This window comes from Phyllobates terribilis, unplaced genomic scaffold, assembly GCF_046119375.1.
Source record: "Phyllobates terribilis strain yellow unplaced genomic scaffold, ASM4611937v1 Scaffold_8__6_contigs__length_399053987, whole genome shotgun sequence".
NCBI lineage: Eukaryota > Metazoa > Chordata > Amphibia > Anura > Dendrobatidae > Phyllobates > Phyllobates terribilis.
In genome coordinates, this window is record NW_027362768.1 from 51385650 (window position 1) to 51411889 (window position 26240).

Below are 26240 nucleotides of genomic sequence, written 5' to 3' on the forward strand. Positions count from 1 at the left end.
CAGACTGTATGTGTCTTGGAGCTAATCAGACACAGGCCAGATGCCACCTCAGCTGAGTCTGCAAGTATCAGTGGTTGCCCTAGATAAATATTGTTTTGTTTGATCAAGCTGAGTTAGCTGTGCTGTATATGAGTAGTCAGAGTCTGTCCTATTTAGTCAGAGCTTGGACAAGACCATAAATGTTAATGTTTATGACTTCTGTGCAACCAGTAAGAAGCAATAAAACTGCGCTTGATTAGACCAAACCCACAATGGATGTATGAGCACTACGTGATGCCTACTACCTTTAAGAGTGAAACCCTACAAGGTTTATTATTAACCTGCAAAACTAAGGAAGCGCTCTTATTGTCACTAGCCTCCAACAGGCATTCCACCAAGCCAGCTGAGCACCAGTCAGGAATACTGCCACCCTCTGTCTCAAAATAGAGGCTAGGATATTTTTCCCCCTGAATTCGGTAAGCTTGCTATGCACACTTTACAGTCGCTTAACTTGGTTTTGTCAGACAAACTTAGTTGTGCAACCAGTACCTTTACAAAGAGGGACTATGAGGCACAGGGGCGCTACAAGGCACAGAGCCAGCCTGACCGAGAAACACTATTAAGCCCCATGAGGTACTAACAGTACCTCATAGAACTTCACAGTGCCCAACAGGCGCTATACGGCACTATGAATGCACCATAAGGCACTATATGTTATGCCACGAGGCGCTATGAAGTGCTATTATGTGCTATGAAGCGCTATGAGACACTATTATGTGCTATGAAGCGCTATGAGACACTATTATGTGCTATGAAGCGCTGAAGCACTATTATGTGCTATGAAGCACTATTATGTGCGATGAAGTACTATTATGTGCTATGAAGCGCTATGAGACACTATGAAGCGCTATGAGACACTATTATGTGCTATGAAGGGCTATGAAGCACTATTATGTGCTATGAAGCGCTATGAGACACTATTATGTGCTATGAAGCGCTGAAGCACTATTATGTGCTATGAAGCACTATTATGTGCGATGAAGCGCTATGAGACACTATGAAGCGCTATGAGACACTATTATGTGCTATGAAGGGCTATGAGACACTATTATGTGCTATGAAGGGCTATGAAGCACTATTATGTGCCACGAGGCGCAAGAATGTGCCACGAGGCGCAAGAATGTGCCACGAGGCGCAAGAATGTGCCACGAGGCGCAAGAATGTGCCACGAGGCGCAAGAATGTGCCACGAGGCGCAAGAATGTGCCACGAGGCGCAAGAATGTGCCACGAGGCGCAAGAATGTGCCACGAGGCGCAAGAATGTGCCACGAGATGCTGTGCCATTAGGCGCTATGAAATGACGCACTATGATGTGCCATGAGGCACTATGATGTGCCATAAAGCGCTATGCTATGAAGCACTATGATGTGCTCTTTGTGAAGCGCAAAGAGGCTTTATGATGCACTGCGCTCAGATTTTTATTTAAAAGAGTAATTCATCTGAATGAAGGATAAACCTTTCCTTTGGATGGTAAATCTCAATTGTCAGACTAGCCCCACCCGAAGGAACCAACTGATGAGACACAGCTGGACAGCAGACCTTCACAAAGACCATGTGCTGTATTAACACCATGTGCCGCCCTATGGATGGAGTAAACAGACTGGAGGACAACAGTAAAAAACTGAGTGTTACTTTAACATTTACTGAGCAGACAGAGGCTCATTTTTGTGGTAAATTCTGAAGCCCAATCATGAGGCTCTGTGAGGCCCAGACATGTGGCTAACTTTAGCCTAGAGATCTAAGGTCCAGCTTCCGTCCTGAAGCCAAATTTCAAGCATGAGGCCCTTAGCCCAGATGGGGTCTTGCAGAGTGCGCACCCACCCATTTTTGAGTTTTGCGCCAACGTCCTTCAGCCTTTCCTAGTAACCATAACAAGGAAAGGGCCCCATAAACAAGGTAAACATTCACGAAAATCACTCACCATCAGCTGTATGGATTCGGAGGCTGGATCAAGTCACAGGCCTGTTCCTCTCCATCCAGCCATGCCTGAGCAATACTGGGGTGGTCAACCCCAGGAAGGGATGCCTCCAATAGTGTGCCGATCAAAGCTGGAGCTGCTGAGCCCAGGCAGGGGTGCAGTTCCACAGGTGCTTCCGTTGATGTGCAGAGCTGGAGCTGCTGACCCCAGGCAGGAGCGCAGTTCCACAGCTGCTGTCTCACTGACATGCAGAGCTGGAGCTGCTGACCCCAGACAGTGGCGCCGCTCCACAGTAGCTTCTCCACTGATGCACAGAGCTGGAGCTGCCGACCCCAGGCAGGGGCGCCGCTCAGTCATATTCAGATCTTCAACAGGTAAACCTGTCTAAGGTTCTCCCATCAAGGAACCTGCGGTACGCTCGTCATCAGGGCCGCAGGCTGGTACAAAACAGTAGCCGGAAACATGTTAGAAGACATGGGTCTCCGCTACTTCTTTTTTCACCGGCGTGTGTCTTAGGGAGCGATTTCCTGGATAGCGTCCTGCGCAACTGGGATGCGCAGCTGCCAGGCCACCATAAGGTAATGGTGCGGCTGCTGCTCGCGCCCGTCCGACGGGACAGGCCCCCTTGGACCCACCATGGCGCTTCCAGGTCCCTGGTGCCGGCCGCAGCAGAGACTGCACCCTGTTGGAAACCGACCGGCCCAAGTCTGGGAATAATCTTCTCTTCTTTCTTCTGCCACAGTTTTAACAAGGTTCCCCCTCAAGGACAGGAAACCAACTGAGGTGGTAGAGAGGCGCCGCCCTTTTATTCTGTAGGTTTCCTGTCCTGGAAGGGCGGATCCCCTCTCTCATTGTGGTGCTGTCATGGGTGATAGGAAAAAATGGACTTATTATTCAGATCAGACTTTCATTACAGTGTGTGATCAGTGTCCATTTTTTTTTATTGTACATAGTCAGAAAAAAAAAAAAAAAAAACACCTCCTTTCTGACACACCGTGAAAATTGGACTGCACTTGGATGTCATCTGAATACAATCAGATTTTTTCATGGACCCATAGACTTGCATCGCTGATTTTCATCTGACACTCAGATCAAAATAGAACATGTCTCCAACATTTCCCCCAGACCACTCAGTCTGAAGTAAAGAAAAAAAAATTGAACATGTGCACAGCCCTATAGAATATCATACGTACGAGTGCTTCTGTGAAAACCACAGATAGCACTTGTATGAGAAAATCGGATGCATGAACGAGCCCCTTGGGTTGATCATTTTTTTCCTCCGAATCCATCAGGTTTTAAAAATTGTTGCCAGGTCATTTTTACTACAGAAAGAAGGCTGTAATAATCGAAAAAAAACATTTTGTGAAATGTCCATTTTATTTAAAGAACAATATACATTAGCAGCGATAGAAAAGTTATTCATATTACAGAACATACAGAAAACATTTGGCTTTTAGGACACTCTAAAATGAATATTGCCAGGTGAACCTGCTGGATTTTACACAAGACACTTGCTGTGTTCCAGAAAATATCTCATAATGAAGAAGCTGCCAAAGAATAAATAGCCTATTTTCTAAAATAGTGGAAATATTCTTGATGAAACACCCCACAAATCTACAGAACACAGTTACACATCATATTAAATATACAGTATCTAAAGTACAGATTGGAACAGATTCAAAAGGAAAAGCTCCTGCGGCATAAGGTTAGTTCTGCCTTTGTTTCAAGTTTACAAAAAGTAATAAAAAGGCAATCTGAAGATAATGTTTGGCATTCCCACACCTTAGCAGTTTTGTATGAGATTTTGTAAGGCTCTTAAAGCATATTCTGTATCAAGGGAAACAATTTTCAGAAAGTTAAAAAAACATCAAATTTTAGAAATTTTGTTCAGAAAATCCACTCTACATTTCAGTGCAAGAGCAGAATGAAATATACACAGGAAGAAAAATAATCTACCTCGAAGAGAACTACAAGATCTCCAAGCTAAAGAAAGTATTTACAGTCCAATGTACACTACCAAACTGCTGGTGTAAGAACGCAAAATCTGAGGAGAGAGGCCAGATCCGGCACTTCTAGGACCTGCACATTTTGGTATATGGGCTCCATTCATCTACACTGGAGCTATAAATTTCAATAGTGTTCAGAAATTCATTGCCATCGAATCCCCCAGCAGCAAATATATGATTTCCAACAGCTACCACACCAGCATTGCTTCTTGGAGACAACATGCTTGCCACCATTTTCCACTCATTTTTGGCAGGGTCGTAGGATTCCACACAGCTTAAAGCATGAGAGCCATCAAAACCACCTCCTACATAGATTTTACCTGTGAAGAGAAAATACAGATAAAGAGTTAATAAGATTGTCCATGCAGTGTCCCTCACCTAGAAGGCAGTCTATTCCAAAGCTTTTTTTCCTCCTTTGCTCATACACACGTTGTCTGGTTTGGATAAACCACTAGTACAAAGCAGGCCCCCTGAATATGGTCCGAGTGCTCAGGACACAGGTGTATTTGCAGCCAATAATGAAATACAAGTATGATTTTGAGGAGGGAAGTAGGAAAAACCTACAAGTTATCGTTACCAGACAGATCCTCTCTGCTAAGGAGTAGTGTTGAACAAATTTTTTCGGATTTCAAATTCGGGTTCGTGTTTGGGGTTTCCGGCTTGTTCGCGACAAAAAAAAAAAAAATCGGTTCCGCCCATGAACATCCCCGATTTGCCACGCTGTCACGCAGATAACATCTGCCAAACAAATTCGCTCAACACTACTAAGGAGTACTGGCACTCTGACAATTCATATTGGCATTTTGCTGAACTATCACAATAGTGATGCACAACTTAGATTTACAGTTAAGTACTTACAAGTGAAGGTGTTTATTCTAAAGAAGAAACTAACATTTTGGCCCCAATTCATCAAGACGTTTTGCACATCAGTCTTGATGAACAGTGCACTGGAGCAAGATGTGCCAAAATTATTAAAAGGCTCCACCCACTTGAAAAAGTTAGCAAAGCCTCCAGGATAGGTTTACAGATGCAAACGGTTGGAGAATTTCTCTGTAACATTTTAAGCAGATTTACACCAGAAGCACACATTACATGGCTTGTTGAATCAGGGGCTTTAATCTTTATATAATCAAAGTAGTGATCTCACCATTAAACACGGCGACGCCAGCCCCACGCCGAGCTACATTCATAGGCGCCACCACAGTCCAGGTGTCATTTTCAGGATTATAGCGCTCCACCGAATTCAAGCAGTTCCAGGATTCTGCTCCTCCAATGATGTACATATGATTGTCCAACTCACAGACCGCAGGCTGGTGCCTCCCTGCAAGAAAACAGACTCTTCACAATAAGTCTTTTCCTTCTGCAAAAAACACATGCCAGGAAATCTCCAGACGAATACAACGGACAATACGACTCCCATCCTCTGGTTATGTAAAAACATACATTGCACTGCATACTTTTTTACTGTACGGAATAGTCTGCTACACTATTCCATACAACCAAAAAAGGAAGATCTGATTCATACTGCCAAAGGGTACAGTCGGTATGGGTACAATCTAGAAGCTTCCCAGCGATGATAAACAGAATTGACCTCAACACAAATGTATTAACCAATTTGTTTTAGATCATCATCAGAATGGTCAGTGTGCAGGCAGACTATTAATGTTGCCTGTTTTACCCACTATTTTAGATACAGTAGGCAATTGGAGTCTTACTTCTATGTCTGAGCACTACTAACCCAACAGATTCCATAGAAACAATATTAGGACTACTTATGCTCTGCTTACATGACAGAGCCACCATTGAATGTATTTGCCCCCTACATGTCTGTTAAATGGCACATTTGTTAATTTGGTTTTCAAAACCCCATCCTCCTGTATTTCCTTGCACAATGAAAACCCCCAGTGTTTCTGCAACGTCTAGACGTGAACTTCACGAATAACAAACATGTATATATGACCAAGATACTCACGAATATTTAGGGGCGCACAACTTTTCCATGACTTAGTTAACGGTTCAAACATATCAAAGTTTTTGAGACCCTTCTGGCCATAAGGATCAGAGCCTCCAACAACGTACAGTTTTCCATTAAGGGCGCAAACGCCTTAAAAAAAAAAAAGAATAAAACATGTATATATAAAGACTTTTTAAGCTGTGCTTTGACTGTATTTCATCTGTAACGCAAGGCCACTAACAGGTCTTAAAGGGAATCTGTCAGCAGGTTTTTGCTATTTATTCTGAAAGCACATAAATTTGTAAAATGTGAGTTGGAAATATATAATTAAAAGTTATGTGCTAATTATTGAAATAGTTGCAGAAGCATTTAGTCCACAAATAATTAAGTAAAATCGTCTAGCAAGAAGACAAACCAACGAAAATCAATGCTTATTATACAAAAAGTGCCCACTATTGTAGTCCAAATAGAAATAAGCAAAAGCATCTATTTGTCTACATGGATCATAGGTGACTGACAGTGATCGGTTTTAAATAGGTGGTCCACAAACGAAAAACCCACCCAAATTATTAGGAAGACAATACACGAACAGTGCTCTTATGTGGTCTTACAAAATCAGGGATGTGGGCAGGGTCATACACAGCCCCGCATTCTGACCACTGCTACATCTAAAGCAGAGAAAACAAGGATTCCAGAAAAATTACAGCAAGTAGCCCAGTAAGTGATACACCGCTGAAATAAGGCTCTCTGCCCCTACATCATGGTCTGAGATCATATAGCAAAAAATCTGGTGGCAGATGCTTTTTATATACAAAAAAAGTCAGGCTACCTGCATTGCAACGATTTGTTCGGAGCTCAGGAACAGGGGTCCATGTGTTGGCTTTAGGGTCGTACTTTTCACCACAGCTTAGATCATCGGAATGACCATTCGATCCTCCAACAACATATAACTCACCCTGCAAAGTTGACCATAATGACATCAATTCATGGTTTTTGTATTAAAAAAAATTATCAGCCTGCTCTATTGAAATGGCTAGTACTTCAGAACATGTCTAGCCAAGTGCAAGGCTGGATTCACACAGCAGGTAACCATCTGCAAATTTTTTGCCTTGGATTAAAATAAAATGAATAAAATATAAATATGGCTATAAACATAATTTGCACATACCATCAAAACTGCCATTTGAAAGCGTGCTCTAGGTGTCTTCATGGGAGACAAAAATGCCCAAGTGTTAGAGTCAGGATCATAGCACTCCACGGTACGCAGGCACTCTTCTCTATTGTAACCACCTAGAGGGGACAGAATTGTATTTCTATACACAATGCAAACTGATGGAAAACAATATACATAAATGATATCAGCTACCTGCTGCTATAAGCTTGCCATTCAATTCAGCTGTTCCCAGGCCTGAGCGAGCATAATGCATAGGTGACATGACTTTGTCATTGGAGTCATCTGGCTGCTGGATTTCAAGGCTTAGGCTCTTCATTAATCGAGGAGTACTTGAAGGTGAATTCAGGGGACTATTACGACCATGCAGGAAGATGACGCACAGTGTGCTGTTCAGGACAGCCAGACATAAGTAGGTTTTTTCTGAAAGAGTTAAAATACTTCTTAGGTTCCACTTTTCAGTTATTAATGCAAAATATTAAAAAAATAGTTTTTGTTGCCATATTCCTAGCTCTTATTCTGCCCATGGGGAAGCTGTCATTTTTATTAGTAACATAATGGTGTACAAATGGCTTAATGAGAAATATATATATATTAGATAGATATATATGATTCAACTCACAGGTACATGCTCTTCTCCTGCCTAATTCCTCTGCTTGCTGTATATGCCACCATCTAATGCTCTGCTCTCCTGATTCAACTCACAGATTTCTCCCGTGCATCCCCCCTACTCTGGAACTCCGTACCCCAACTCATCAGACTCTCGCCTACCATGGAAGCCTTCAAAAGTAACCTGAAGACCTACCTCTTCTGACAAGCCTACAACCTGCAGTAACCCTTGCTCCACCACATTACTGCATGACCAGCTCTACCCTCACCTACTGTATCCTCACCCATCCCTTGTAGACTGTGAGCCCTCGCAGGCAGGGTCCTCGCTCCTGCTGTACCAGTCGCTGACTCGTTTCGTTAAGATTATGTAAATGTTTCTGCTATGTATATCCCTATCATATGTAAAGCGCCATGGAATAAATGGCGCTATAATATATATATATTTTTTTTCTTTTAGCGTAAAACTACTGTATTGCAGCTGTCAGATTTCTTCTATTAAGGGTCCAACAGGAAAACTAAAACGACTTTCATTACACCCCAGCTGCTGTGATCATCTATGCTCAGAGTTCAATAATGGGAGATAACCCCCAAGATAACTGCTTAGATGTCACAAATGCTCTTGATATCCAAGTGGTTGAGCAAAGGAGACAAGAATCATCCCACTTGGCCGCTGCTGTGCACACAAAGTCAGCTCTGGACTCAGTGCCATACATCCTCTGCCATATACACTTGATGTCGCCAAGGGGTTAAATCAGTCCGAACAGGATGGAGACAAGCCTCAATGGTCAAACCAGAAGGTAGACTAGCAGTTTTTAATATTCTTCGGTATTCTGCACTTCAAATGAACTATGTAAAAGCTGGATCTGCCAGGGTCTAATGCCCACCCGCAGCCCTGGCTGATGAGCGAGCGCTGTCAGTAGAACCCTTCTATCTGTCCTTACGGGGCACAAGGAAAGGGATGGCCTTCACAAATACTTTATAATCTTAAAAAAAAAAATTGTAAAAAAAAAACAAAAAAAAAAAAACGATGGACGGGCCGATTTATCACTTACTTGACTTCTTTTCTGAAGCAATTATTTTCCACTCATGTTTAGGGTTTTGCGCTGGAAAACCAGATGGTGAAAGGGTTCCAGAACTACTGCTGCTTAGGTTCCTGTTACTTTCACGTGGTGATTTCTTCTACAAAAATCAAATTAATATATGAAATACAGAGGAAGACTACATCTGCTGGTGTGAAATATGTTCATATGCTCTGCTCTTCCAATCTTTACTTGTACAAGGGAACCTGACAGCTGATGCATGCTGCCCAGACCGTGGACAACATGCATCAGCCACTGACTAATATCCCAGCCTGTTATGTTTGATTCTAAAAAGCTGCTGCCACTAGCCAGATGGACAGGTCCCCTGCGGCTTCTGCCCATCTGCTGACAGTGACTGACCGGTCTCTTCCTATAATGGGCACCTAGGCAGAGACCTATCAATCCCGGGCAGCGGGTGGGGAAAAGCAGTCAGGGACCCACCTCCCCGACTGGTGCACAGAGCGGTCTAGGTGCCAGGTGGCTATTAAAGTATGTTATTTGTTACGTCACAGTGATTCAGACACAAACCATACCTGGCTGGGACACTACAGCCAGTGGCTGATACATGCTGCCCACGGTTTGGGCAGCACGTATCACCTGTCAGGTTCATGTTAAGAGTATTTTCTTGCCATCATTGAATTGTAAGATTCTCTATTACATACACAATACTTGTGTCAGGCAAGAGCTTACTACAATGTAAGATAAACCAGGACATCAGACTCAGCTGGACATACATATTAAAAGGATTATCTGGTGAAAACAAGCTCTCATTTATCCACAGTATAGGTGATAACTTATGGATCGGTGGGGTCTCACTGCTAGGACCTGCACCGATCGGCAGAACAGGGGACTTTGATCCTTATTAAAATAGGGTGGCAGTGTGCATGCTCAACCTCCACTTCACTCATTACTTATGGGGCTGCCGAGCACTGCACTCTGCTTTATCCTGCAGCCCCACAGATGAAACAATCTGTCCAGGTCCCAGTGGTCAGACCCTCACTGATCAGCAAGTTACTATCCAGCAGATAAATTAATTGGACAGACCCTTTAAAGCCAGCCCTAAACAAGCAGCAGACCAGCTCAATCGAAGGGATGTGTGCAAGCAGAGAAATACAGAATGTATTGATACGACAGCCCAGATACTATGCAGTCTACCTGTGTGCTGCAGAGAATATGTAGGGGTGGAGGACACACAGACACCTGAAGTGAGAAGAGAGGAACAGATACAGGCTGGTGTGCGGATGTAGTTATTTAGATGCATGATCACAAGCAGAAAAACATTCATCTATCTCAGAAAATTTGATGAGTCAAGTCGTGATATTTTCATATACTGTATAAGGCTTTATCGCCCATTGTCTTGCCTCAGAGCCAATATTGCTGTATTAAACATGTCTCAGTTTCCAGTTACAATATATGTATCTATATGGCCTCATGGCAGTCATCGACTAAATTAAATCTGCTATGTTTTTTAGAGGCACAGAAAAGGTTTTCCAGAAAGAAATATGACTTTTAGGAGTATTTTATGGGAGTTCTGAAATGACTTACCACACCACCCATAATCCCTTACATATTTATAGCCAGTAACTTAAGATAGTTATAGCATATGCTTTTAATAGGCTATAAACTTCATTGCAGCCCAGAAAGTGATTACATTTTACAATGACTCTCAGAATTGCTATTTTTACGCCGTGCCTAAGGGTTAAGCCTGCATGTAAGCAAGTTCAACTCGAGAAGAGGTATTTCCCATGCGGTTTGCCAAGATGTTCACCCCAGCGCTAGCTGTCTTGGCCAGCACAGGCTAGAGCTGAGGCCAAGTGCAGGGTTTCCCAACTCCAGCCCTCAAAGCCCACCAACAGGCCATGTTTTCAGGATTTAGTTACTATTACACAGGCCATAATTCCATCACCTGTGTAATACTAAGGAAATCCTGAAAAAATGGTCTGTTGGTGGGCTTTGAGGGCTGGAGTTGGGGAACACTGGCTTAGTGGAAGAAAACAGATCATTCAATAAGAACGCAGTACTTCAATAAAACTGAGTGCACACTCCTGTTGGATCTATTCCTCAGGAGTGTAGACGCCTAACAGAGGTAAGAAAAGCATTGAGGGAAGCAGGGGCGCTTTCCTCATGACCAGACTCGCTAATGTGTCTGTTGTTTTCTTTTAATGCTCCGATTAGCCAAAACAGTACAACCTTTTGTGCCATTTTGGATACAAGCACCATAGTTATGACACGCAGACTTTACACAGATCAGCTATAGGAGAGGTCTTTTAGATTTTCTCAGGGGTGCAGGTGAGGTTACAGGAAAGACCAGTCAGCATATAGAGGAAAGTAGTTTACTAATTACAGCACCCGTAAACAGGACTTAAATATACCGCACTATCTGGGCTTATTATATATTGCAGCATGACTGGATTAAGAAAATCGCAAAACTACATTTAGGCTAGATGCTCTATAACTGAGTGAGGTTAATACTCCAGGTGAGGGAACTGTACCTGAACCAACAGTATACCATCTTCATCAGCAGAAAATAGGTCATTGTTGCCACCAAGGACTTTCCCATCAAGCAGCTTGTGATCAGCTGAGTAATACAAAGTTTGCACCTGTAAAACAATAAAAGATATACCCATATGGATACTGTTCCTTTAACAAAGGTGCTTTTATACTGCAGAATTTCCACTTCCTGCCATCTTCACTTTCTTTACTCTCCAATTTGAGGGGAAAAAAACACTTTGGCGGCACAAGTTCTCCCAAAGCCTCAGGTCAGCTTCACTTCTATATCTTCCTTGTCCAAAACTCAATAAAAGGGTATGAAGGGAAACATGATAGAAAAGGATATTCTAGTGTAGGATAATATGATGGGGCACAGAGGAAGAAGAAGAAAACATCAAAAATAGCAATACACAAAGAGCTTAAAAATAATGCATCTTGGTACAGAACAGTAAAAAAGTCTACAGATAAAAGGAAAAGTTACATCTAAACAAAGTCTTAAAAATAAGGTAAAAGGAAATCTTACTGGTGTGAAAATATAAATGTATATGACAGTACTGAAAGCACTGATGCATGACGTACATCGAGTGATCGGGAGTGGATACAAGCATTTTTTTTTCTTTTTTACAGGTTATGGTAATTTTACAACAGTTTAACAGAATGGAATTTCTACTTTGTGACAGTGGCATGCAGGAACATGGCGGCAGAAGGGGTGTACACAATTATTTCATGCAGTTGAGAAAAAAAAATAAACTATAATATCCTCTGGCTGTATGCAAAGACTGCTCATTAATCTGGTGGGCTCTACACAACCAAGCAATAAGCCTCACACCCACTGCAAACGCACAAAAAAAATCTCCAACAAATTAGAAGACAATAAGTGACTAGAGCTCAGAACTCTGTTCACTTACAAGAAAAACAAATCGGCACAGATTTGGGGGCATCTACCCTAGCGGCTTTATTGCAGATGTCGGTAAATAGACCCCTTAAACTTGTGAGATGTGGTAACCTATTGGTTTTTCTCCATTCTATACACTATAGACAACCTTTTACCACAGAATTTGCAGACATTATACAGCGAGTCCCAGGTTGTACTGCAGATAAGAAAAAAACAACTGCATTTAAATCATCTTCGATAGAGAGTGTGAAAGAGCTTGCGAGTGATTTGCTTTTAAGTGTGATTTGGCTTAATTGTGTGACTTGTGTTTCAGTGACTTTGAATTCAGGGAGTTTACATGGGAGTAATTTGTACTGAATCACTGTGTGTATTTACAGGTTTCTTTACTTAATCTGTCTTGTGCAATCCCCATTAGGAAAATGTGTTCTATTATTAACAATACTGTCCATTGTACATCTTTTCGCATGTATGATATCTTTAACTAGCATTTTAAGGGTGCATACTGTTGTGCGAGATGTGTGCATGTTGTACATTTGGAATTCCTGGTACTGGATCTATATGAGCAGCTTGCAACACCAATCTATAGACAATATGCAAAAGAGTTGATCTGGTACAACCCAAGAAGTCTACTAAGTTGGCTGATGAGGGGGGTGTCAGCACAGGAGTAGCACTACTGCAGCAAGACATGTCCTCTGAAAGATGGGGGAGTGTCTGCTCCAGTCAGGAGCGCAGGGCAGACCAGATAGGGACTCCATTATTACTGGAACAGATAGATTACCCTATCACAAAGACAGATTGCCAAACGGTGGGAGCTCGAGTTCAGCACATTGCTGATTGGGTTGAGAGGGACTGGTGAGGACCCATCGATCATGGTGCACATTGGCAGCAATGACAAAGTTAGAAGAAGTAGGTGGAAGGTCCTTAAAGATTTTTTTCATGGAATTAGGCCGTAAGCTTAAGTGAGGACATAAAAAGGGTACTATTTTCTGAAATACTGCCTGTACCATGAGCCATGGCAGAGAGGCAGATAGGTGGCTCAGGAACTGGTGTAGGAAGGAGGGTTTGGGTTTTCTGGAGATCTTGGCTCTAGCCAGCAGAGAAGAGAAATCAGAGGAACCATATAATGGAAAGGGTAGACACGCTATAGTTCCGGAAATCAAGAGTGCCAAAGCTCACAGACACAGATGATCACTTTTGTAATATTCTAATGAAAATGTTAAATTGAAAGAACAGGCATACGGAAACAGCATTAGGAATAATTGTGCATCACCCTTCTTAAGCCGCGTTCTTGCATAATGTTTCTACACATACAAGGAGTGCTACGTAACTAGGATGTTCCTTGCAATGCTTCAGTATTATTAGAAGCCGCCTCTGATTATAAAGTTCAGACATTTGCAATCTAACAATGGACTGTGGTACAATGCACACTGATCCTGTAAAAGGAGTAAACACTGTTAAATCATCATCATGGTTCTCTGCCCACAGCGGATTTTCTTAGAAGGGCTAGGGCAGACTGGTGCTTCATTACGTTCTATTAACCTTGATGAATCTTCGTTGTTCTTCAGTCTTGGGTATCCTACTTTTGTTAAATAACCTACGGAAAGATAATCAATGGGGAGGAAAATCTGTTAGAAAGTTTTATCATAATGGAGTCAAGTTCAAGCAAACCTGTAAGAAAACATTAGAAGACTAGTGATTTAAGACAAACAAAACCCTCAGCACTTACACAAACTGAAAAAGAAGATAAAATTAAAGTATTGTAAAAAAAATAAGAATTCTTCTCACCTTTAAACCTACCAGATCTCTACTGAAAACAGAAAGTCTCTTTATTTTGGGCTCTGATTATCATAAAAGGACAATTTCAATTAGTTTTAAAAAGTTCTGCTACCATGCTATGCACCTAAAACCACTTATGTAGGACTAACCTCATCCATCAGGGATTCCAAACTTTCTCCATGTTCCCATATACTGCGCTGGACCCAGTTGATTACCTTTGTGTACAATTTGCCATTGCTCGGAAGGGAAACATTTTCCTCAATCATTATTTCCAGCTATGTAAAAAAGAAAAATGCATACATTATAAGAGGTGAGGCCCAAGTAAATGAGTTTATCAGAAAGGACTCCCTTTTCCTCAAATTTTATGGAGGTCAGAACAGCATAGTCAAGATTTGTTATGCTAATGTTCTGATCTTTTCAAAATGGATCAAACAAAAAGCAGATGTGTTATCGACTTTATAGCAACTAAATAGGCAGAAAAAAATTTAAATTGTTCATACATTTGCCCATAACAGCAATGTGATCTCACAGGCAACTTTTCCTTATATATTAAGTTAAAGATTCCTCCAGCTGTATTCCAGACAAAGATAATAATCTTTATTCCAACAGAATTAAAATAATTGACGTCCTTAACCCCTTTAAAGCCTGGGGCGTATTAGTACGCCCCAGGCCATCACCCTCGGTTCAGTGACTGCTCTGGCGCTGAGCCCGCACTGAACCAGGCACATGTCAGCTGATTCGTACAGCTGACATGTGCCCGCAACAGCCGTGGGTAGAATCGCGATCCACCCGCTGCTGTTAACCAGTTAAATGCCGCTGTCAATCTCTGACAGCAAATAAGTAAAAAGATAGGGGAGCAATAGCGCTGTTATCCAACAACAACCAAGTAGGTAAAAGAAAATGTGTTCACCTTTATGAGTTGTGTAATGCACAACTCATGTAAGAAATGTAACGAAGGGCTGCAGCCAGCACAGAATCCCTAGGGATCTTGTAAGGTTGTCTGTAATAGGATGGAGTTAGTGCCGGGAATAAAAACAGCGCTCCTCCATGGTGAAGAAATTTGACGAGAGATTGTTAATTATACAATCTTGTAGTTTATTACTAAAAGCTACGATTACTACGGGTTTCGTGGACGTCCCCCTTTCTTTACTGACAAACACCACATACCTAATACACTAAAAGCAGGCTTGCACCTTTATACAGAGAATATGTTGCACTTTCTTCCATTCTTTCAGCTCTCGGTTTTCTGCCCGTCAGCCGACGAGGTGTGAGGTCTGGCATAGCGGTCTGGACTCTCTGATCTTTCACACATGATACAAAAGAGCCAGGAGTTTGGGATCCATGGTCAACTACAATAGTTTATCCAATGTGCTCAAATATAAATGTAATTATATTTTGTATTTGGATGAGTCCATTCCAGAGGTTATATTTGTTTTATGGTTTTCATTATATATCCATAAGAGTGTAACTAGTCGATCAACATTGATAAATGGATTAAATAAAAATAATTCAATTTTTTTTTTTCTGTAAACCATTTGTTGTTTTTGGCGCCAAGAATAACAGCGGGCTTTTTTACCACGTGTGGATTTATGTATATAAGACCGTTTGATGAATCGGTCTACATCAGCTATGTACCTGAAGAAGTGGAAGGGACGTCCATGAAAAGCGTAATAGTAGCTTTTAGTAATAAACTACAAGATTGTTAATTATACAATCTCTCGTCAAATTTCTTCACCACGGAGGAGCGCGGTTTTTATTCCCGACACAAACTTCATCCTATTACAGACAATCTCCGACAGTGGCATTTAACATCGCCGTGCCAGAAGCGCGGCATTAGCCCCGCCCATCTGTGCCCCCATCACATGATCGCAGGTCACCGATGCGTGAGCATGACAACCTGGGGTCTGCAGCAGACCCCTGTGGTTGTTATGTAAAGATTGCTATTAACGCCACCTGTATGCAGTAGAAGCAATCAGACAATTGCTTTTTCACCACTTAAAAAGAACCAATACATGTTTGGTATCTATGAGCTCGCAATGACCTGGAGAATCATAATGGCGGGTTAGTTTTAGCATTCAGTGAACGTGGCAAAAAAACAAACAAAAAGAAAAAAACACAACTGTGGTATTGCACTTTTTTTGCAATTTCACCACACTTGGAATTTTTTTCCCGTACACGATATGGTAAAACCAGTGATGTCGTTCAAAAGTACAACTTGTCCCGCAAAAAAGCCTTCACATGGCCATATTGACCAAAAAATAAAAAACGCTATGGCTCTGGGAACAAAGGGAGCAAAAAACTAAAATTCCAAGGTACTTAAGGGGTTAAGTACATCCAAACATTGTATGTCCTTTCCTACGCGTTTCAGACTGCACCTCAGTCCTTAGTCCTTTATCCATGAATAAGGACCAAGTTGCAGTCTGAAACGTGTAGGAATAGAACACACAGTATTTGGATGTACTTGGACGTCAATTATTTTAATTCCGTTAGAATAACGCTTACTATTTTTCCTAGTATACAGCTGGAGGACTCTATCTTGACCTTCATTGTGCCACATCGGGTAGGAGTGTTTTTTTCCTCGAGACGAGGATCGTTGCAGCCTTATCTAGGGTGCGCTGGTTTCTATGTTAACTTTTCCATATACACAATTTGGCTATGTGAAAACACTACCTAGAATCGATTACTCTGAGTGAGCAACTACTGCCCAGAGAAAAGAATACTTAACGATTTAATTGCATGTAGAGAAACGTCGCTATCGAGAGCACAACCAACCAGAATAGAGATATTCCCATCTTGTATTATTAGGGTAAGCCAACCCTATGATCAGTCAGATTACAACCTCTAGGACCTCTACCAATCCTGAGAATGACAGGGCACCAAAATTGGTGTAACCCCTTGTAAGCCTTCCCTGCAGAGCAGTGCTAGGGGGTTTCCTTCTCAGCTCCAGCAATGTGCCCTATTAAGAATTGCATTCAGCTCCCTGCGTGAACTCATCTTACAGATCAGCGAGGCAATGAACTGCTGCAGAATGCTCTCCATTATAGAAGGCTGAACGCCATGGACACAAAGCAGACCGCATCCTCTTGTCCTGGTCAGATGATTCTGTATAGGGCCGTAAGAGAGAAAGTCCCTGTGATGTGGCGGAGCCTGGATGTATGCTCCTATGTGGACTACAACATGGATACACTTATTAAGAAGGTTCTCTTTTCTTGCTATAAAGTGCATATAATAAATGACATGATGATCGCCTCCCCCAAGCATAATCTTTCCCCAGTTACTACCAGCTAAGCTTGCTGGAGTGATGGTGATTTTTTTCATCCATAATCACCATATACCTCCATGATTTATTTTACACCTGTACAAACCTGGTTAGTAATTGATGTCTGTGCTGTCCACTATAATGAGATCATGCATGCACTGATGAATGTAATCTGTCAGTGTTGTTGGATGCCTGCGCCACCAGTGCCCAGGGGTAACGTCACTAGACAGAGAAATGAACGCATGCACAAAGAAACTGTTCTTTCTGGGACTTTGGGCGCCTGCATAATTGTGTCATGTAACGACGCGGCCGGGTAATTAACTAGACAATGCGCAGTCCAACCGCGTCTCCTGGGAATTTAGGACGCCTGCACAACACGGACCACACAGTGATGTGCCAGGTAATGGACTACACGCTTGCGTGGTCTAGTGGTGCCTTGTGGAGATCGAGGACATCAGCGCAACCTGAGCTACGTAGTGACGCGTGGAGGTAATTAAACAATCACATGCACCCATGCTTGTAAATACCTCTAGCGTTTAACTGCTTGACATGCGCATTATACGTCTATGAGACACAGTGGATAGTGATTAACAGGTGGACCTTATTTTTCTTCTATGCCCTCCCATTGATACTAATTATCAATGGGTGGGGTATTTAAATGTTCCAAAAGCATCATACACTCAGACCTGAGCACATTACAGATGTCAAGTCTCTGACACTGTTCCATGAGCCTCCTGAAGAACTACATAAGGGAGGGGAAACGCGTTGAGGCCGCTTTTCATTCAAATGGAGGCAGCAGATAAGGAGCAGTTCTTTCCTCTGTTCGCCCTGCAACTTTCTGTGTTAGTTATGTCCGAGGCTGTCTTGCGGTTTGCTAGGCATGAGAGGGGCTAGAAATAAGCAGTATATCTAAATCTGTCTCCCCAGTTATCCACAAAAACATATCTGGTATCTTTACATATATTCTGTCTTGTGTATAAGGGTGAACAATAGTGATGAGCGAGCATGCTTGTCACTGCTCGGTACTCGCCCAAGCATCTCCAGGATGCTCAGGCAGGAGCTCGAGTCTCCTCCCAGCATGTTTGGCACTCTTTAGAGAGCCAATTAACATGCAGGGATTGTCTGCCACTCACTGTAATGCCGTAGCCATGATGGTTGTAGCATTACAGTGACTGGCTGGCCACAGAGTCATCAAGTCTATATAAGACCTGGTGACCCTATGCTGGTCACAGTGTACTCCAGAAACAAGCAGTACTCCATTTTTCTGCTCCATTTGCTTGTTCACAGAACACGGCCAGATTTTTTTAGTTTATACATATTTTTTTGAATAATATCTATATATCTATATATATCGTACAGACCAAAAGTTTGGACACACCTCATTTAAAGATTTTTCTTTATTTTCATGACTATGAAAATTGTGCATTCACATTGAAGGCATCAATACTATGAATTAACACATGTGGAATTATATACTTAACAAAAAAGTGTGAAACAACTGAAAATATGTCTTATATTCTAGGTTCTTCAAAGTAGCCACCTTTTGCTTTGATGATTGCTTTGCACACTCTTGGCATTCTCTTGATGAGCTTCAAGAGGTAGTCACCGGAAATGGTTTTCACTTCACAGGTGTGCCCTGTCAGGTTTAATAAGTGGGATTTCTTGCCTTATAAATGGGGTTGGGACCATCAGTTGTGTTGTGCAGAAGTCAGGTGGATACACAGCTGATAGTCCTACTGAACCAACTGTTAGAATTTGTATTATGGCAAGAAAAAAGCAGCTAAGTAAAGAAAAGAGAGTGGCCAACATGACTTTAAGAAATGAAGGTCAGTCAGTGCGAAAAATTGGGAAAACTTTGAAATTGTCCCCAAGTGCAGTTGCAAAAACCATCAAGCGCTACAAAGAAACTGGCTCACATGAGGACCGCCCCAGGAAAGGAAGACCAAGAGTCACCTCTGCTTCTGAGGATAAGTTTATCCAAGTCACCAGCCTCAGAAATCGCAGTTTAACAGCAGCTCAGATTAGAGACCAGGTCAATGCCACACAGAGTTCTAGCAGCAGACACATCTCTACAACAACTGTTAAAAGGAGACTTTGTGCAGCAGGCCTTCATGGTAAAATAACTGCTAGGAAACCACTGCTAAGGACAGGCAACAAGCAGAAGAGACTTGTTTGGGCTAAAGAACACAAGGAATGGATATTAGACCAGTGGAAATCTGTGCTTTGGTCTGATGAGTCCAAATTTGAGATCTTTGGTTCCAACCACCGTGTCTTTGTGCGACGCAGAAAAGGTAAACGGATTGACTCTACATGCCTGGTTCCCACCGTGAAGCATGGAGGAGGGGGTGTGATGGTGTGGGGGTGCATTGCTGGTGACACTGTTGGGGATTTATTCAAAATTGAAGGCATACTGAACCAGCATGGCTACCACAGCATCTTGCAGCGGCATGCTATTCCATCCGGTTTGCGTTTAGTTGGACCATCATTTATTTTTCAACAGGACAATGACCCCCAAACACACCTCCAGGCTGTTTAAGGGCTATTTGACCAAGAAGGAGGGTGATGGGGTGCTAAGCGAGATGACCTGGCCTCCACAGTCACCAGACCTGAACCCAATCGAGATGGTTTGGGGTGAGCTGGACCGCAGAGTGAAGGCAAAAGGGCCAGCACGTGCTAAGCATCTCTGGGAACGCCGTCCAGATTGTTGGAAGACCATTTCCGGTGACTACCTCTTGAAGCTCATCAAGAGAATGCCAAGAGTGTGCAAAGGAGTCATCAAAGCAAAAGGTGGCTACTTTGAAGAACCTAGAATATAAGACATATTTTCAGTTGTTTCACACTTTTTTGTTAAGTATATAATTCCACATGTGTTAATTCATAGTTTTGATGCCTTCAGTGTGAATGTACAATTTTCATAATACAGAAAAATCTTTAAATGAGGTGTGTCCAAACTTTTGGTCTGTACTATATTTATGTTTTACTCTAATATAGATGACTGATATTGTTCTCTTACATATGGCATTTTCTCTTAGCCATTTTGGTTATACTGTGCTTGGTTGGGCACTGAATATTTTGTCTGTACTGGGTATTTTTAAGAATTTTAATAAAGTTTAAATTTTAGCTGGTATTTGTTGATAAGCCAATTTCTACTAACCTGAAAAACACATTTTTGTAAGCCCCTTCCCCAGTTAACCATGCTGGAACTATATTATTAGCTATAGTGGTTCCAAGTGCTTTAAAATAACCAGGAAAGCTAAAGCTCAACAAGATCCTCTTCAAGACTAAACGTAACATTCACAAATCTAAACTCACCTTAAGACGCGGAAGTTTAAGAAAATCGTCTTGTTCAGATATTTCAAGAAGATGCTCCTGAATATAAGAGTCAATTTTACTCAGCAGGCGCCAGTCTCCCATGGAGTTCACAAAGTTGCGGTAAGATATACAGCTGGGCATATCCATTTTGGATATTAAATAATCTCCACAAACCTATTGGAAAAGAAACAATCTTATATTTAACTTTTTAGTACATATTTTCACTTGAGGTTGCCAAAAGTGCGGAGAAGATTATGATATTTTTTCAATGTTATTTCAAGTTGACAGTCAATCCATTAAAGGGGATCCAATAATGCTGTCATTTCACATCTTTAGTCCAACATTTACATTAGACAATGGTGAGACAGAGTGCCATTGTTGAAGAAATAATGTCAGCATGATCTGCAACATTGTCTCCCTGCACAGCAACTCTACAGTTTTTTTTGAAAAAGTATTCATACCCTGTGAACTTTTCCATATTTTTTTCACAGCACACCCAAAGTAGCAAGTATTTGTGAAGAATAAAGGAAATGATACATGGTTTTCTAATTATTTTAAAAATATAACTCTGAAAATTGTGACCTGGATTTGTATTCAGCCCCTTGTAGCCACGGCTGTGGAGTCGGTAAGCAAAACCTCAGACTCCTCAATTTCCACGACTCCCTCATACATGGCTCATGTTTAAGTGATAAATTTACCGTACCACAGATTCATCTCCGCTAAAAGTCTAGACCCTTAGATCAGGAATAGGACATTTCATAACTTTCCCAAATTCTTATGAAAAAAATATTCCCCACAAACTGCATTGAACTACTGTACCCAATTTATTATTTTAGAAGTTGGAGTTGGTCCATTTCATACCGACTCAGATTCCGATTCAGACTCCACAGCCCTGCTTGTAGCATGATACCCCTAAATAAAATCTTGAGTGACCAATTGCCTCCAGAAGTCAGATAATTAGTAAATTGAGTGCACCTGTGTAATTTATTCTCAGTATAACTACAGTTGTACTGTAAAGGCCTTAGAGGTTTATTTGAGATGTTAAGGATTAGGGTTGAGCGAGTATGTTCTGTCCGAGTATGCTGGGGCCGAGTATTTATAGCTGCTAGGTGCTATGTTTGAATCGCTCCCGTGTGCATGATTTGCAACTGTTTGACAGCTTTATTTTCCTCACATGTTAGCAAACTGTCAAACAGTTGCAAATCATGCACACGGGAGCGATTCAAACATAGCACCGAGCAGCTATAAATACTCGGAGCTCGGCCCAAGCATACTCGCTGAAAGGGTTAACAGAACATACTCGCTCAACACTATTAAGGATCAAACCGCATCATGGAAACCAAGGAACATACCAGACAATCAGATAGGTCAGCGATAAAGTTGTGGTGAAGAATAAAGCAGGGTTAGGTTATAAAATATAGCCCAAGCTCTGAACATCTCACAGGGCACTGTTCAATCAACCAAAAATAGGAGCATGGCACAACTGTAAACCTAGCAAGACATGGCCATCCACCTAAACCGACATGCCAAGCATTGAGAGCACTAATTGGAGAAGCAGCCAAGAGGCCTATGGTCACTCTGGAAGAGCAGCAGAGATCCACAGCTCAGGTGAGACACAAATGAGGCCACATGTACATGTTGAGTTTTTGGTGAGTTTTTACTTCAGTATCTACAAGGCAAAACCAGGAGTGAAACAATCAGAGGAAAAGTATAATAGAAACACGTCACCACTTCTGTATTTATCACCCACTCCTGGTTTTGGCTTACTAATACTGATGTAAAAAAGTCACCAAATACTGAACATGTGCATGTGGCCTTAGTGATACATTCCACAATTCTTTATGGAAGAGTGGAAAGAAGACAGACATTTTTGAAAGCAAGCCTGTTCCAGTTTGCAAAAAGCCATGTATCGGACACAGCTAGCATGTGGAAGAAGGTGCTCTGGTGAGACTAAAGTAGAACTTTTTAGGCTAAATGCAAAACGCCATGTGTGGCAGAAAAAGTACACTGCACATCACCATGAAAACACTATCTCCACCATCAAACATGGTGGTAACCGCAGCATGCTGTGGGGATGATTTTCTTCAGCAAGGACAGGGAAGGTGGTCATAGTTGATGTGGAAATGGATGGAGCTAAATACAGGGCAATCCTGGAGGAAATCCATAAAGGCTTCAAAAGACGAGCGTGGGGTGTAGGTTCACCTGCCAGCAGGACAATGACCCTGAACATACTGCCAGAGCTACAATGGATGGTTTAGATCATAGCATATTCGTGTGTGTGAATGGCCCAAAGTCCAGACCCAAATCCCATTGAGAATGTTAGGAAAGACTTGAAAATTTCCATTCACAGACGCTATCCATACAATCTCACTGAGCTAGAGCTAGTTTGCAAAAGAGGAATGGGCAAATATTTCAGTCTCTAGATGTACAAAGCTGGTAGACACATACTGCTGCAAGTCTTTTGGGGTAATTGAAGCGAAAGATGGTTCTACAAAGCAAGGATGTGGAGTCAGTCTGTGACCATTTTGGTGGAGTTGGTAAAAATGAACAGACTCTGAAAATATGTAATAAATTGGGTACAGTAGTACAATGCAGTATGTGCTGTAAATGTTTTCATAAGAATTTGGGAAAGTTATGAAATGTCCTATAGATATCTGTTCTGTTCCTGATCTAAGGATCTAGGCTTTTAGTTGAGATGAATCTGTGCTGCACTTTATGTACATGCTGAGTAGTGAAGCAGTGCTGTGAAGTCCGGAGTCAGGGAAATTGAGGAGGCGGAGGTTTGTCTTACCAACTCCACAGGCCTGCTACAAAGTATTGCCTCAGGGAGGCTAAATACAAATGCATTTCACAATTTTTAAAATGATTAGAAATCCATGTATTATTTCATTTACACATCACAAATACTTGTATCACATAAAAGCCCAATAAAATACATTAAAGATTGTGGATGTAACGTGAAAACATGTGCAAAAAGTTAATAGGGTATGAATACTTTAAGGCACTTTAAGCCCCACCAAGAAAGACAGTAGCATTTATTTATTTTATTCACTTATATAGTGCTATTAATTCCACAGCATTTACAGACATCATCCCTGTTCCCTTTGGGGCTCGCAATCTAGATTCCCTATTATTAAGTCTTTAGAGCGTGGCAGGAAACCGGAGTACCCAGAAGAAACCATACAAACTCATTGCAGATGTTGTCCTTGGTGGGATTTGAACCCAGGACCCCAGAGCTGTAAAGCCCCGGTCTCACATAGCGAAATCGCTAGCGAGATCGCTGCCGAGTCAAGGTTTTGGTGACGCAACAGCGACCTCACCAGCGATGTGGCTATGTGTGACACTTTGCAGCGATCAGGCCCCTGCTGTGAGGTCGCTGATCGCTGCAGAATGTCCTGGACCTTTTTTTGGTCGTTGCCCTCCCGCTGGTCAGCACACATCGCTGTGTGTGACCAGCGGGAGCAGCGATCAGGTTGGTAACCATGATAAACAGCGGGCTACTAGGGGCGCACGCGCACTTAGTAACCCGCTGTTTATCATGGCTACCACTCTGCTACGGTGAGCGGTAACCTCCCGCTCACCATAGCAGAGTGGTAACCATGATAAACAGTGGGTTACTAGGTGCGCGTGTGCCCCTAGTAACCCGCTGTTTATCATGGTTACCAGCCAGCTCCTGCTTCAGCAGGCTGGTAACCAGGAGCAGGACATCGTGGAAAGATTCTTTCCACGATGTCGCTGCTCCCCTGATCGTTGGTGAGCCTGCCTGTTTGACCGCTCACCAGCGACCACATAGTGACGCAGCAACGATCCCTGACAGGTCGTATCGTTGTCGGGATCGCTGCAGCGTCGCTAAGTGTGACGGGGCCTTAAGGCTACAGTGCTAACCACTGAGCCACCATTGGAGGCACTCATTCGCTCTAGCACATTGCAACACTGAGATGCAAAAGTCTAGAATCATTAAGCGGGAAGTGAAATTTGAGGTAACCAAGTGGAGACACCAAAGTTGTGAGCACCGATAATAGCTTTACCTGTTTCACACGGTCAACCTTAAGTTTTTTGGCAGCTGAATAAACATCTTTTACCAGATCTGTTTCAGCTTTAAGTCTGAAAAAACATGCAGAAGTTAATGACGATTCCATGATTAGTGGTATAAATATTAGCCATTTAGTTACAAAACACACACAATGCTATAAATCACTAGGAATTTCAGTAGTAGTTGTCACTTAAAGGGGTTTTCCCATGAACAAAAGTTCATTTTAATCAATAGATCTTTGAATAATAATAAGTTCCACAATTGGATGTGATTATATAAAATGTCCCTGTACTGAGATAATCTTATAAATGTGCCCCTGTGTAACGGCCGTGTCTGACCATGTACGGAACATGGTCTAATCATACCACAGCTCCTGGGCAGGGGAGGAAGCAAAAGAGTATACAGACAGGACAGCACAGCTGATTCTTTTTGTGAGGAAAAACATTTCTCTGCCTTTTTTTAAATAATGTTTTACTTCAAAGAAAGAATCAGTTGCAATCCTGTGCTGTAATATCTGTATACTGTCTTTTGCTCCCCTTCCCTGCCCAGGATCAGCCCATGTTCCTGTACGGTCAGACACAGCCATTACACAGTACACAGCAGGGGCACATTTATAAGCACAGGAGTGTTTTATTTAAATACATTCAATTGTGGAAGTTATTATTATTCCAAGATCTATTGATTAAAATCAACGTTTGTGGGAAAACCCATTTAAAAAATAAATATGTTTTTAGTGTAAATCTGTCAGCAGTATTTGAAATTTTATTAAAGTTAGTATATTATAAACTATGTGCAGACGACATTCAGGAAATGTTATCTTTCTAGTGTGCCTTTTCTGACATTTTTCAGTAGCCTTTTCAAGTGGTCAAAGAGATGCATTTTCCAAGTCAGAGACAAGCGGAGTGGCGCATGGCTGAGAGCAGGTACTAATGGTGTACTGTGTGACCATCTCCGGAGCCCCCGTGTATGGGCCGAATAAGGGACATCTGGCCTATATGGCACTCTAGAAACTAGCAGAAGAGTTAGCTGCTCTCATGCATGTTCACTGTAGTTTATACTGTAGTAGTGAAACATTTCTGTTTTACTAACTCCAATGGAGAGAGCTTCATGCATGATATTTTGCTATGTGGCATGCAAGCAGGGGAGAAGGAGACCACCATAATCCTGATAGGTGGGACACCTGGAAATGGAACAGTCACCCATGAGACTTTTATGGCATATACTTTCAACAAGTCATGAAGGGCTCTGGTGGTAATACCCCTTAAGTTTTATTGAGGTAATTGCTCAAGATGAAAATGGGGCTATAGGACAAGAAAAGGTTATACAAGTGTCCGGCGCTTTTGTCTGAATGAGTCCAAAGGTTGGAGCTGCACGGATGGTTCTGACTAGAGATGAAGGGACTTGTGGACAATCGGGTTTGACCGAACTTTAAGTCCAAAGTTCGGGAACCCAAACCCCATAAAAATGAATGTGGACCAGGACTTTGGTTTTGTAAAATGATTGCCGTAAGTGCTAGGGGGCTGCCAAAGGAAGCAGATTACCCCCACAGAATCAATCTCTCTCCTCCCGGACCTTGCCATCGAACTGCGAACACAATCGGATTTCCGGGAGAAGTCCATGTTCGGAGTTCAGCACCGGACACCTAGTGTACGGTACAAACCCAGGAATTTACAGTTCGGATTCGCTTCTCTCTAGTTCT

The 26240-nt window shown here is 42.1% G+C and overlaps 1 protein-coding gene across 7 annotated transcripts in view; it reads right to left on the reverse strand.

Annotated features, from left to right (window-relative positions):
• Positions 1-3315: 3315 nt before the first annotated feature.
• IVNS1ABP (influenza virus NS1A binding protein) overlaps positions 3316-26240 on the reverse strand; it is a 44722-nt gene continuing 21797 nt past the window's right edge. For all 7 annotated transcript variants that reach the window (XM_073642947.1, XM_073642951.1, XM_073642946.1 and 4 more), the window contains 11 exons: positions 24537-24612; positions 20509-20682; positions 14087-14212; positions 11269-11376; positions 8750-8876; positions 7284-7511; positions 7086-7207; positions 6747-6873; positions 5936-6067; positions 5111-5284; positions 3316-4283 (listed from right to left, as the gene is read on the reverse strand). In XM_073642947.1, the coding sequence (XP_073499048.1) occupies positions 4030-4283; positions 5111-5284; positions 5936-6067; positions 6747-6873; positions 7086-7207; positions 7284-7511; positions 8750-8876; positions 11269-11376; positions 14087-14212; positions 20509-20682; positions 24537-24612 (1648 nt within the window). In that variant the 3' untranslated portion in view covers positions 3316-4029. The remainder of the gene's footprint in view (positions 4284-5110; positions 5285-5935; positions 6068-6746; positions 6874-7085; positions 7208-7283; positions 7512-8749; positions 8877-11268; positions 11377-14086; positions 14213-20508; positions 20683-24536; positions 24613-26240) is intronic.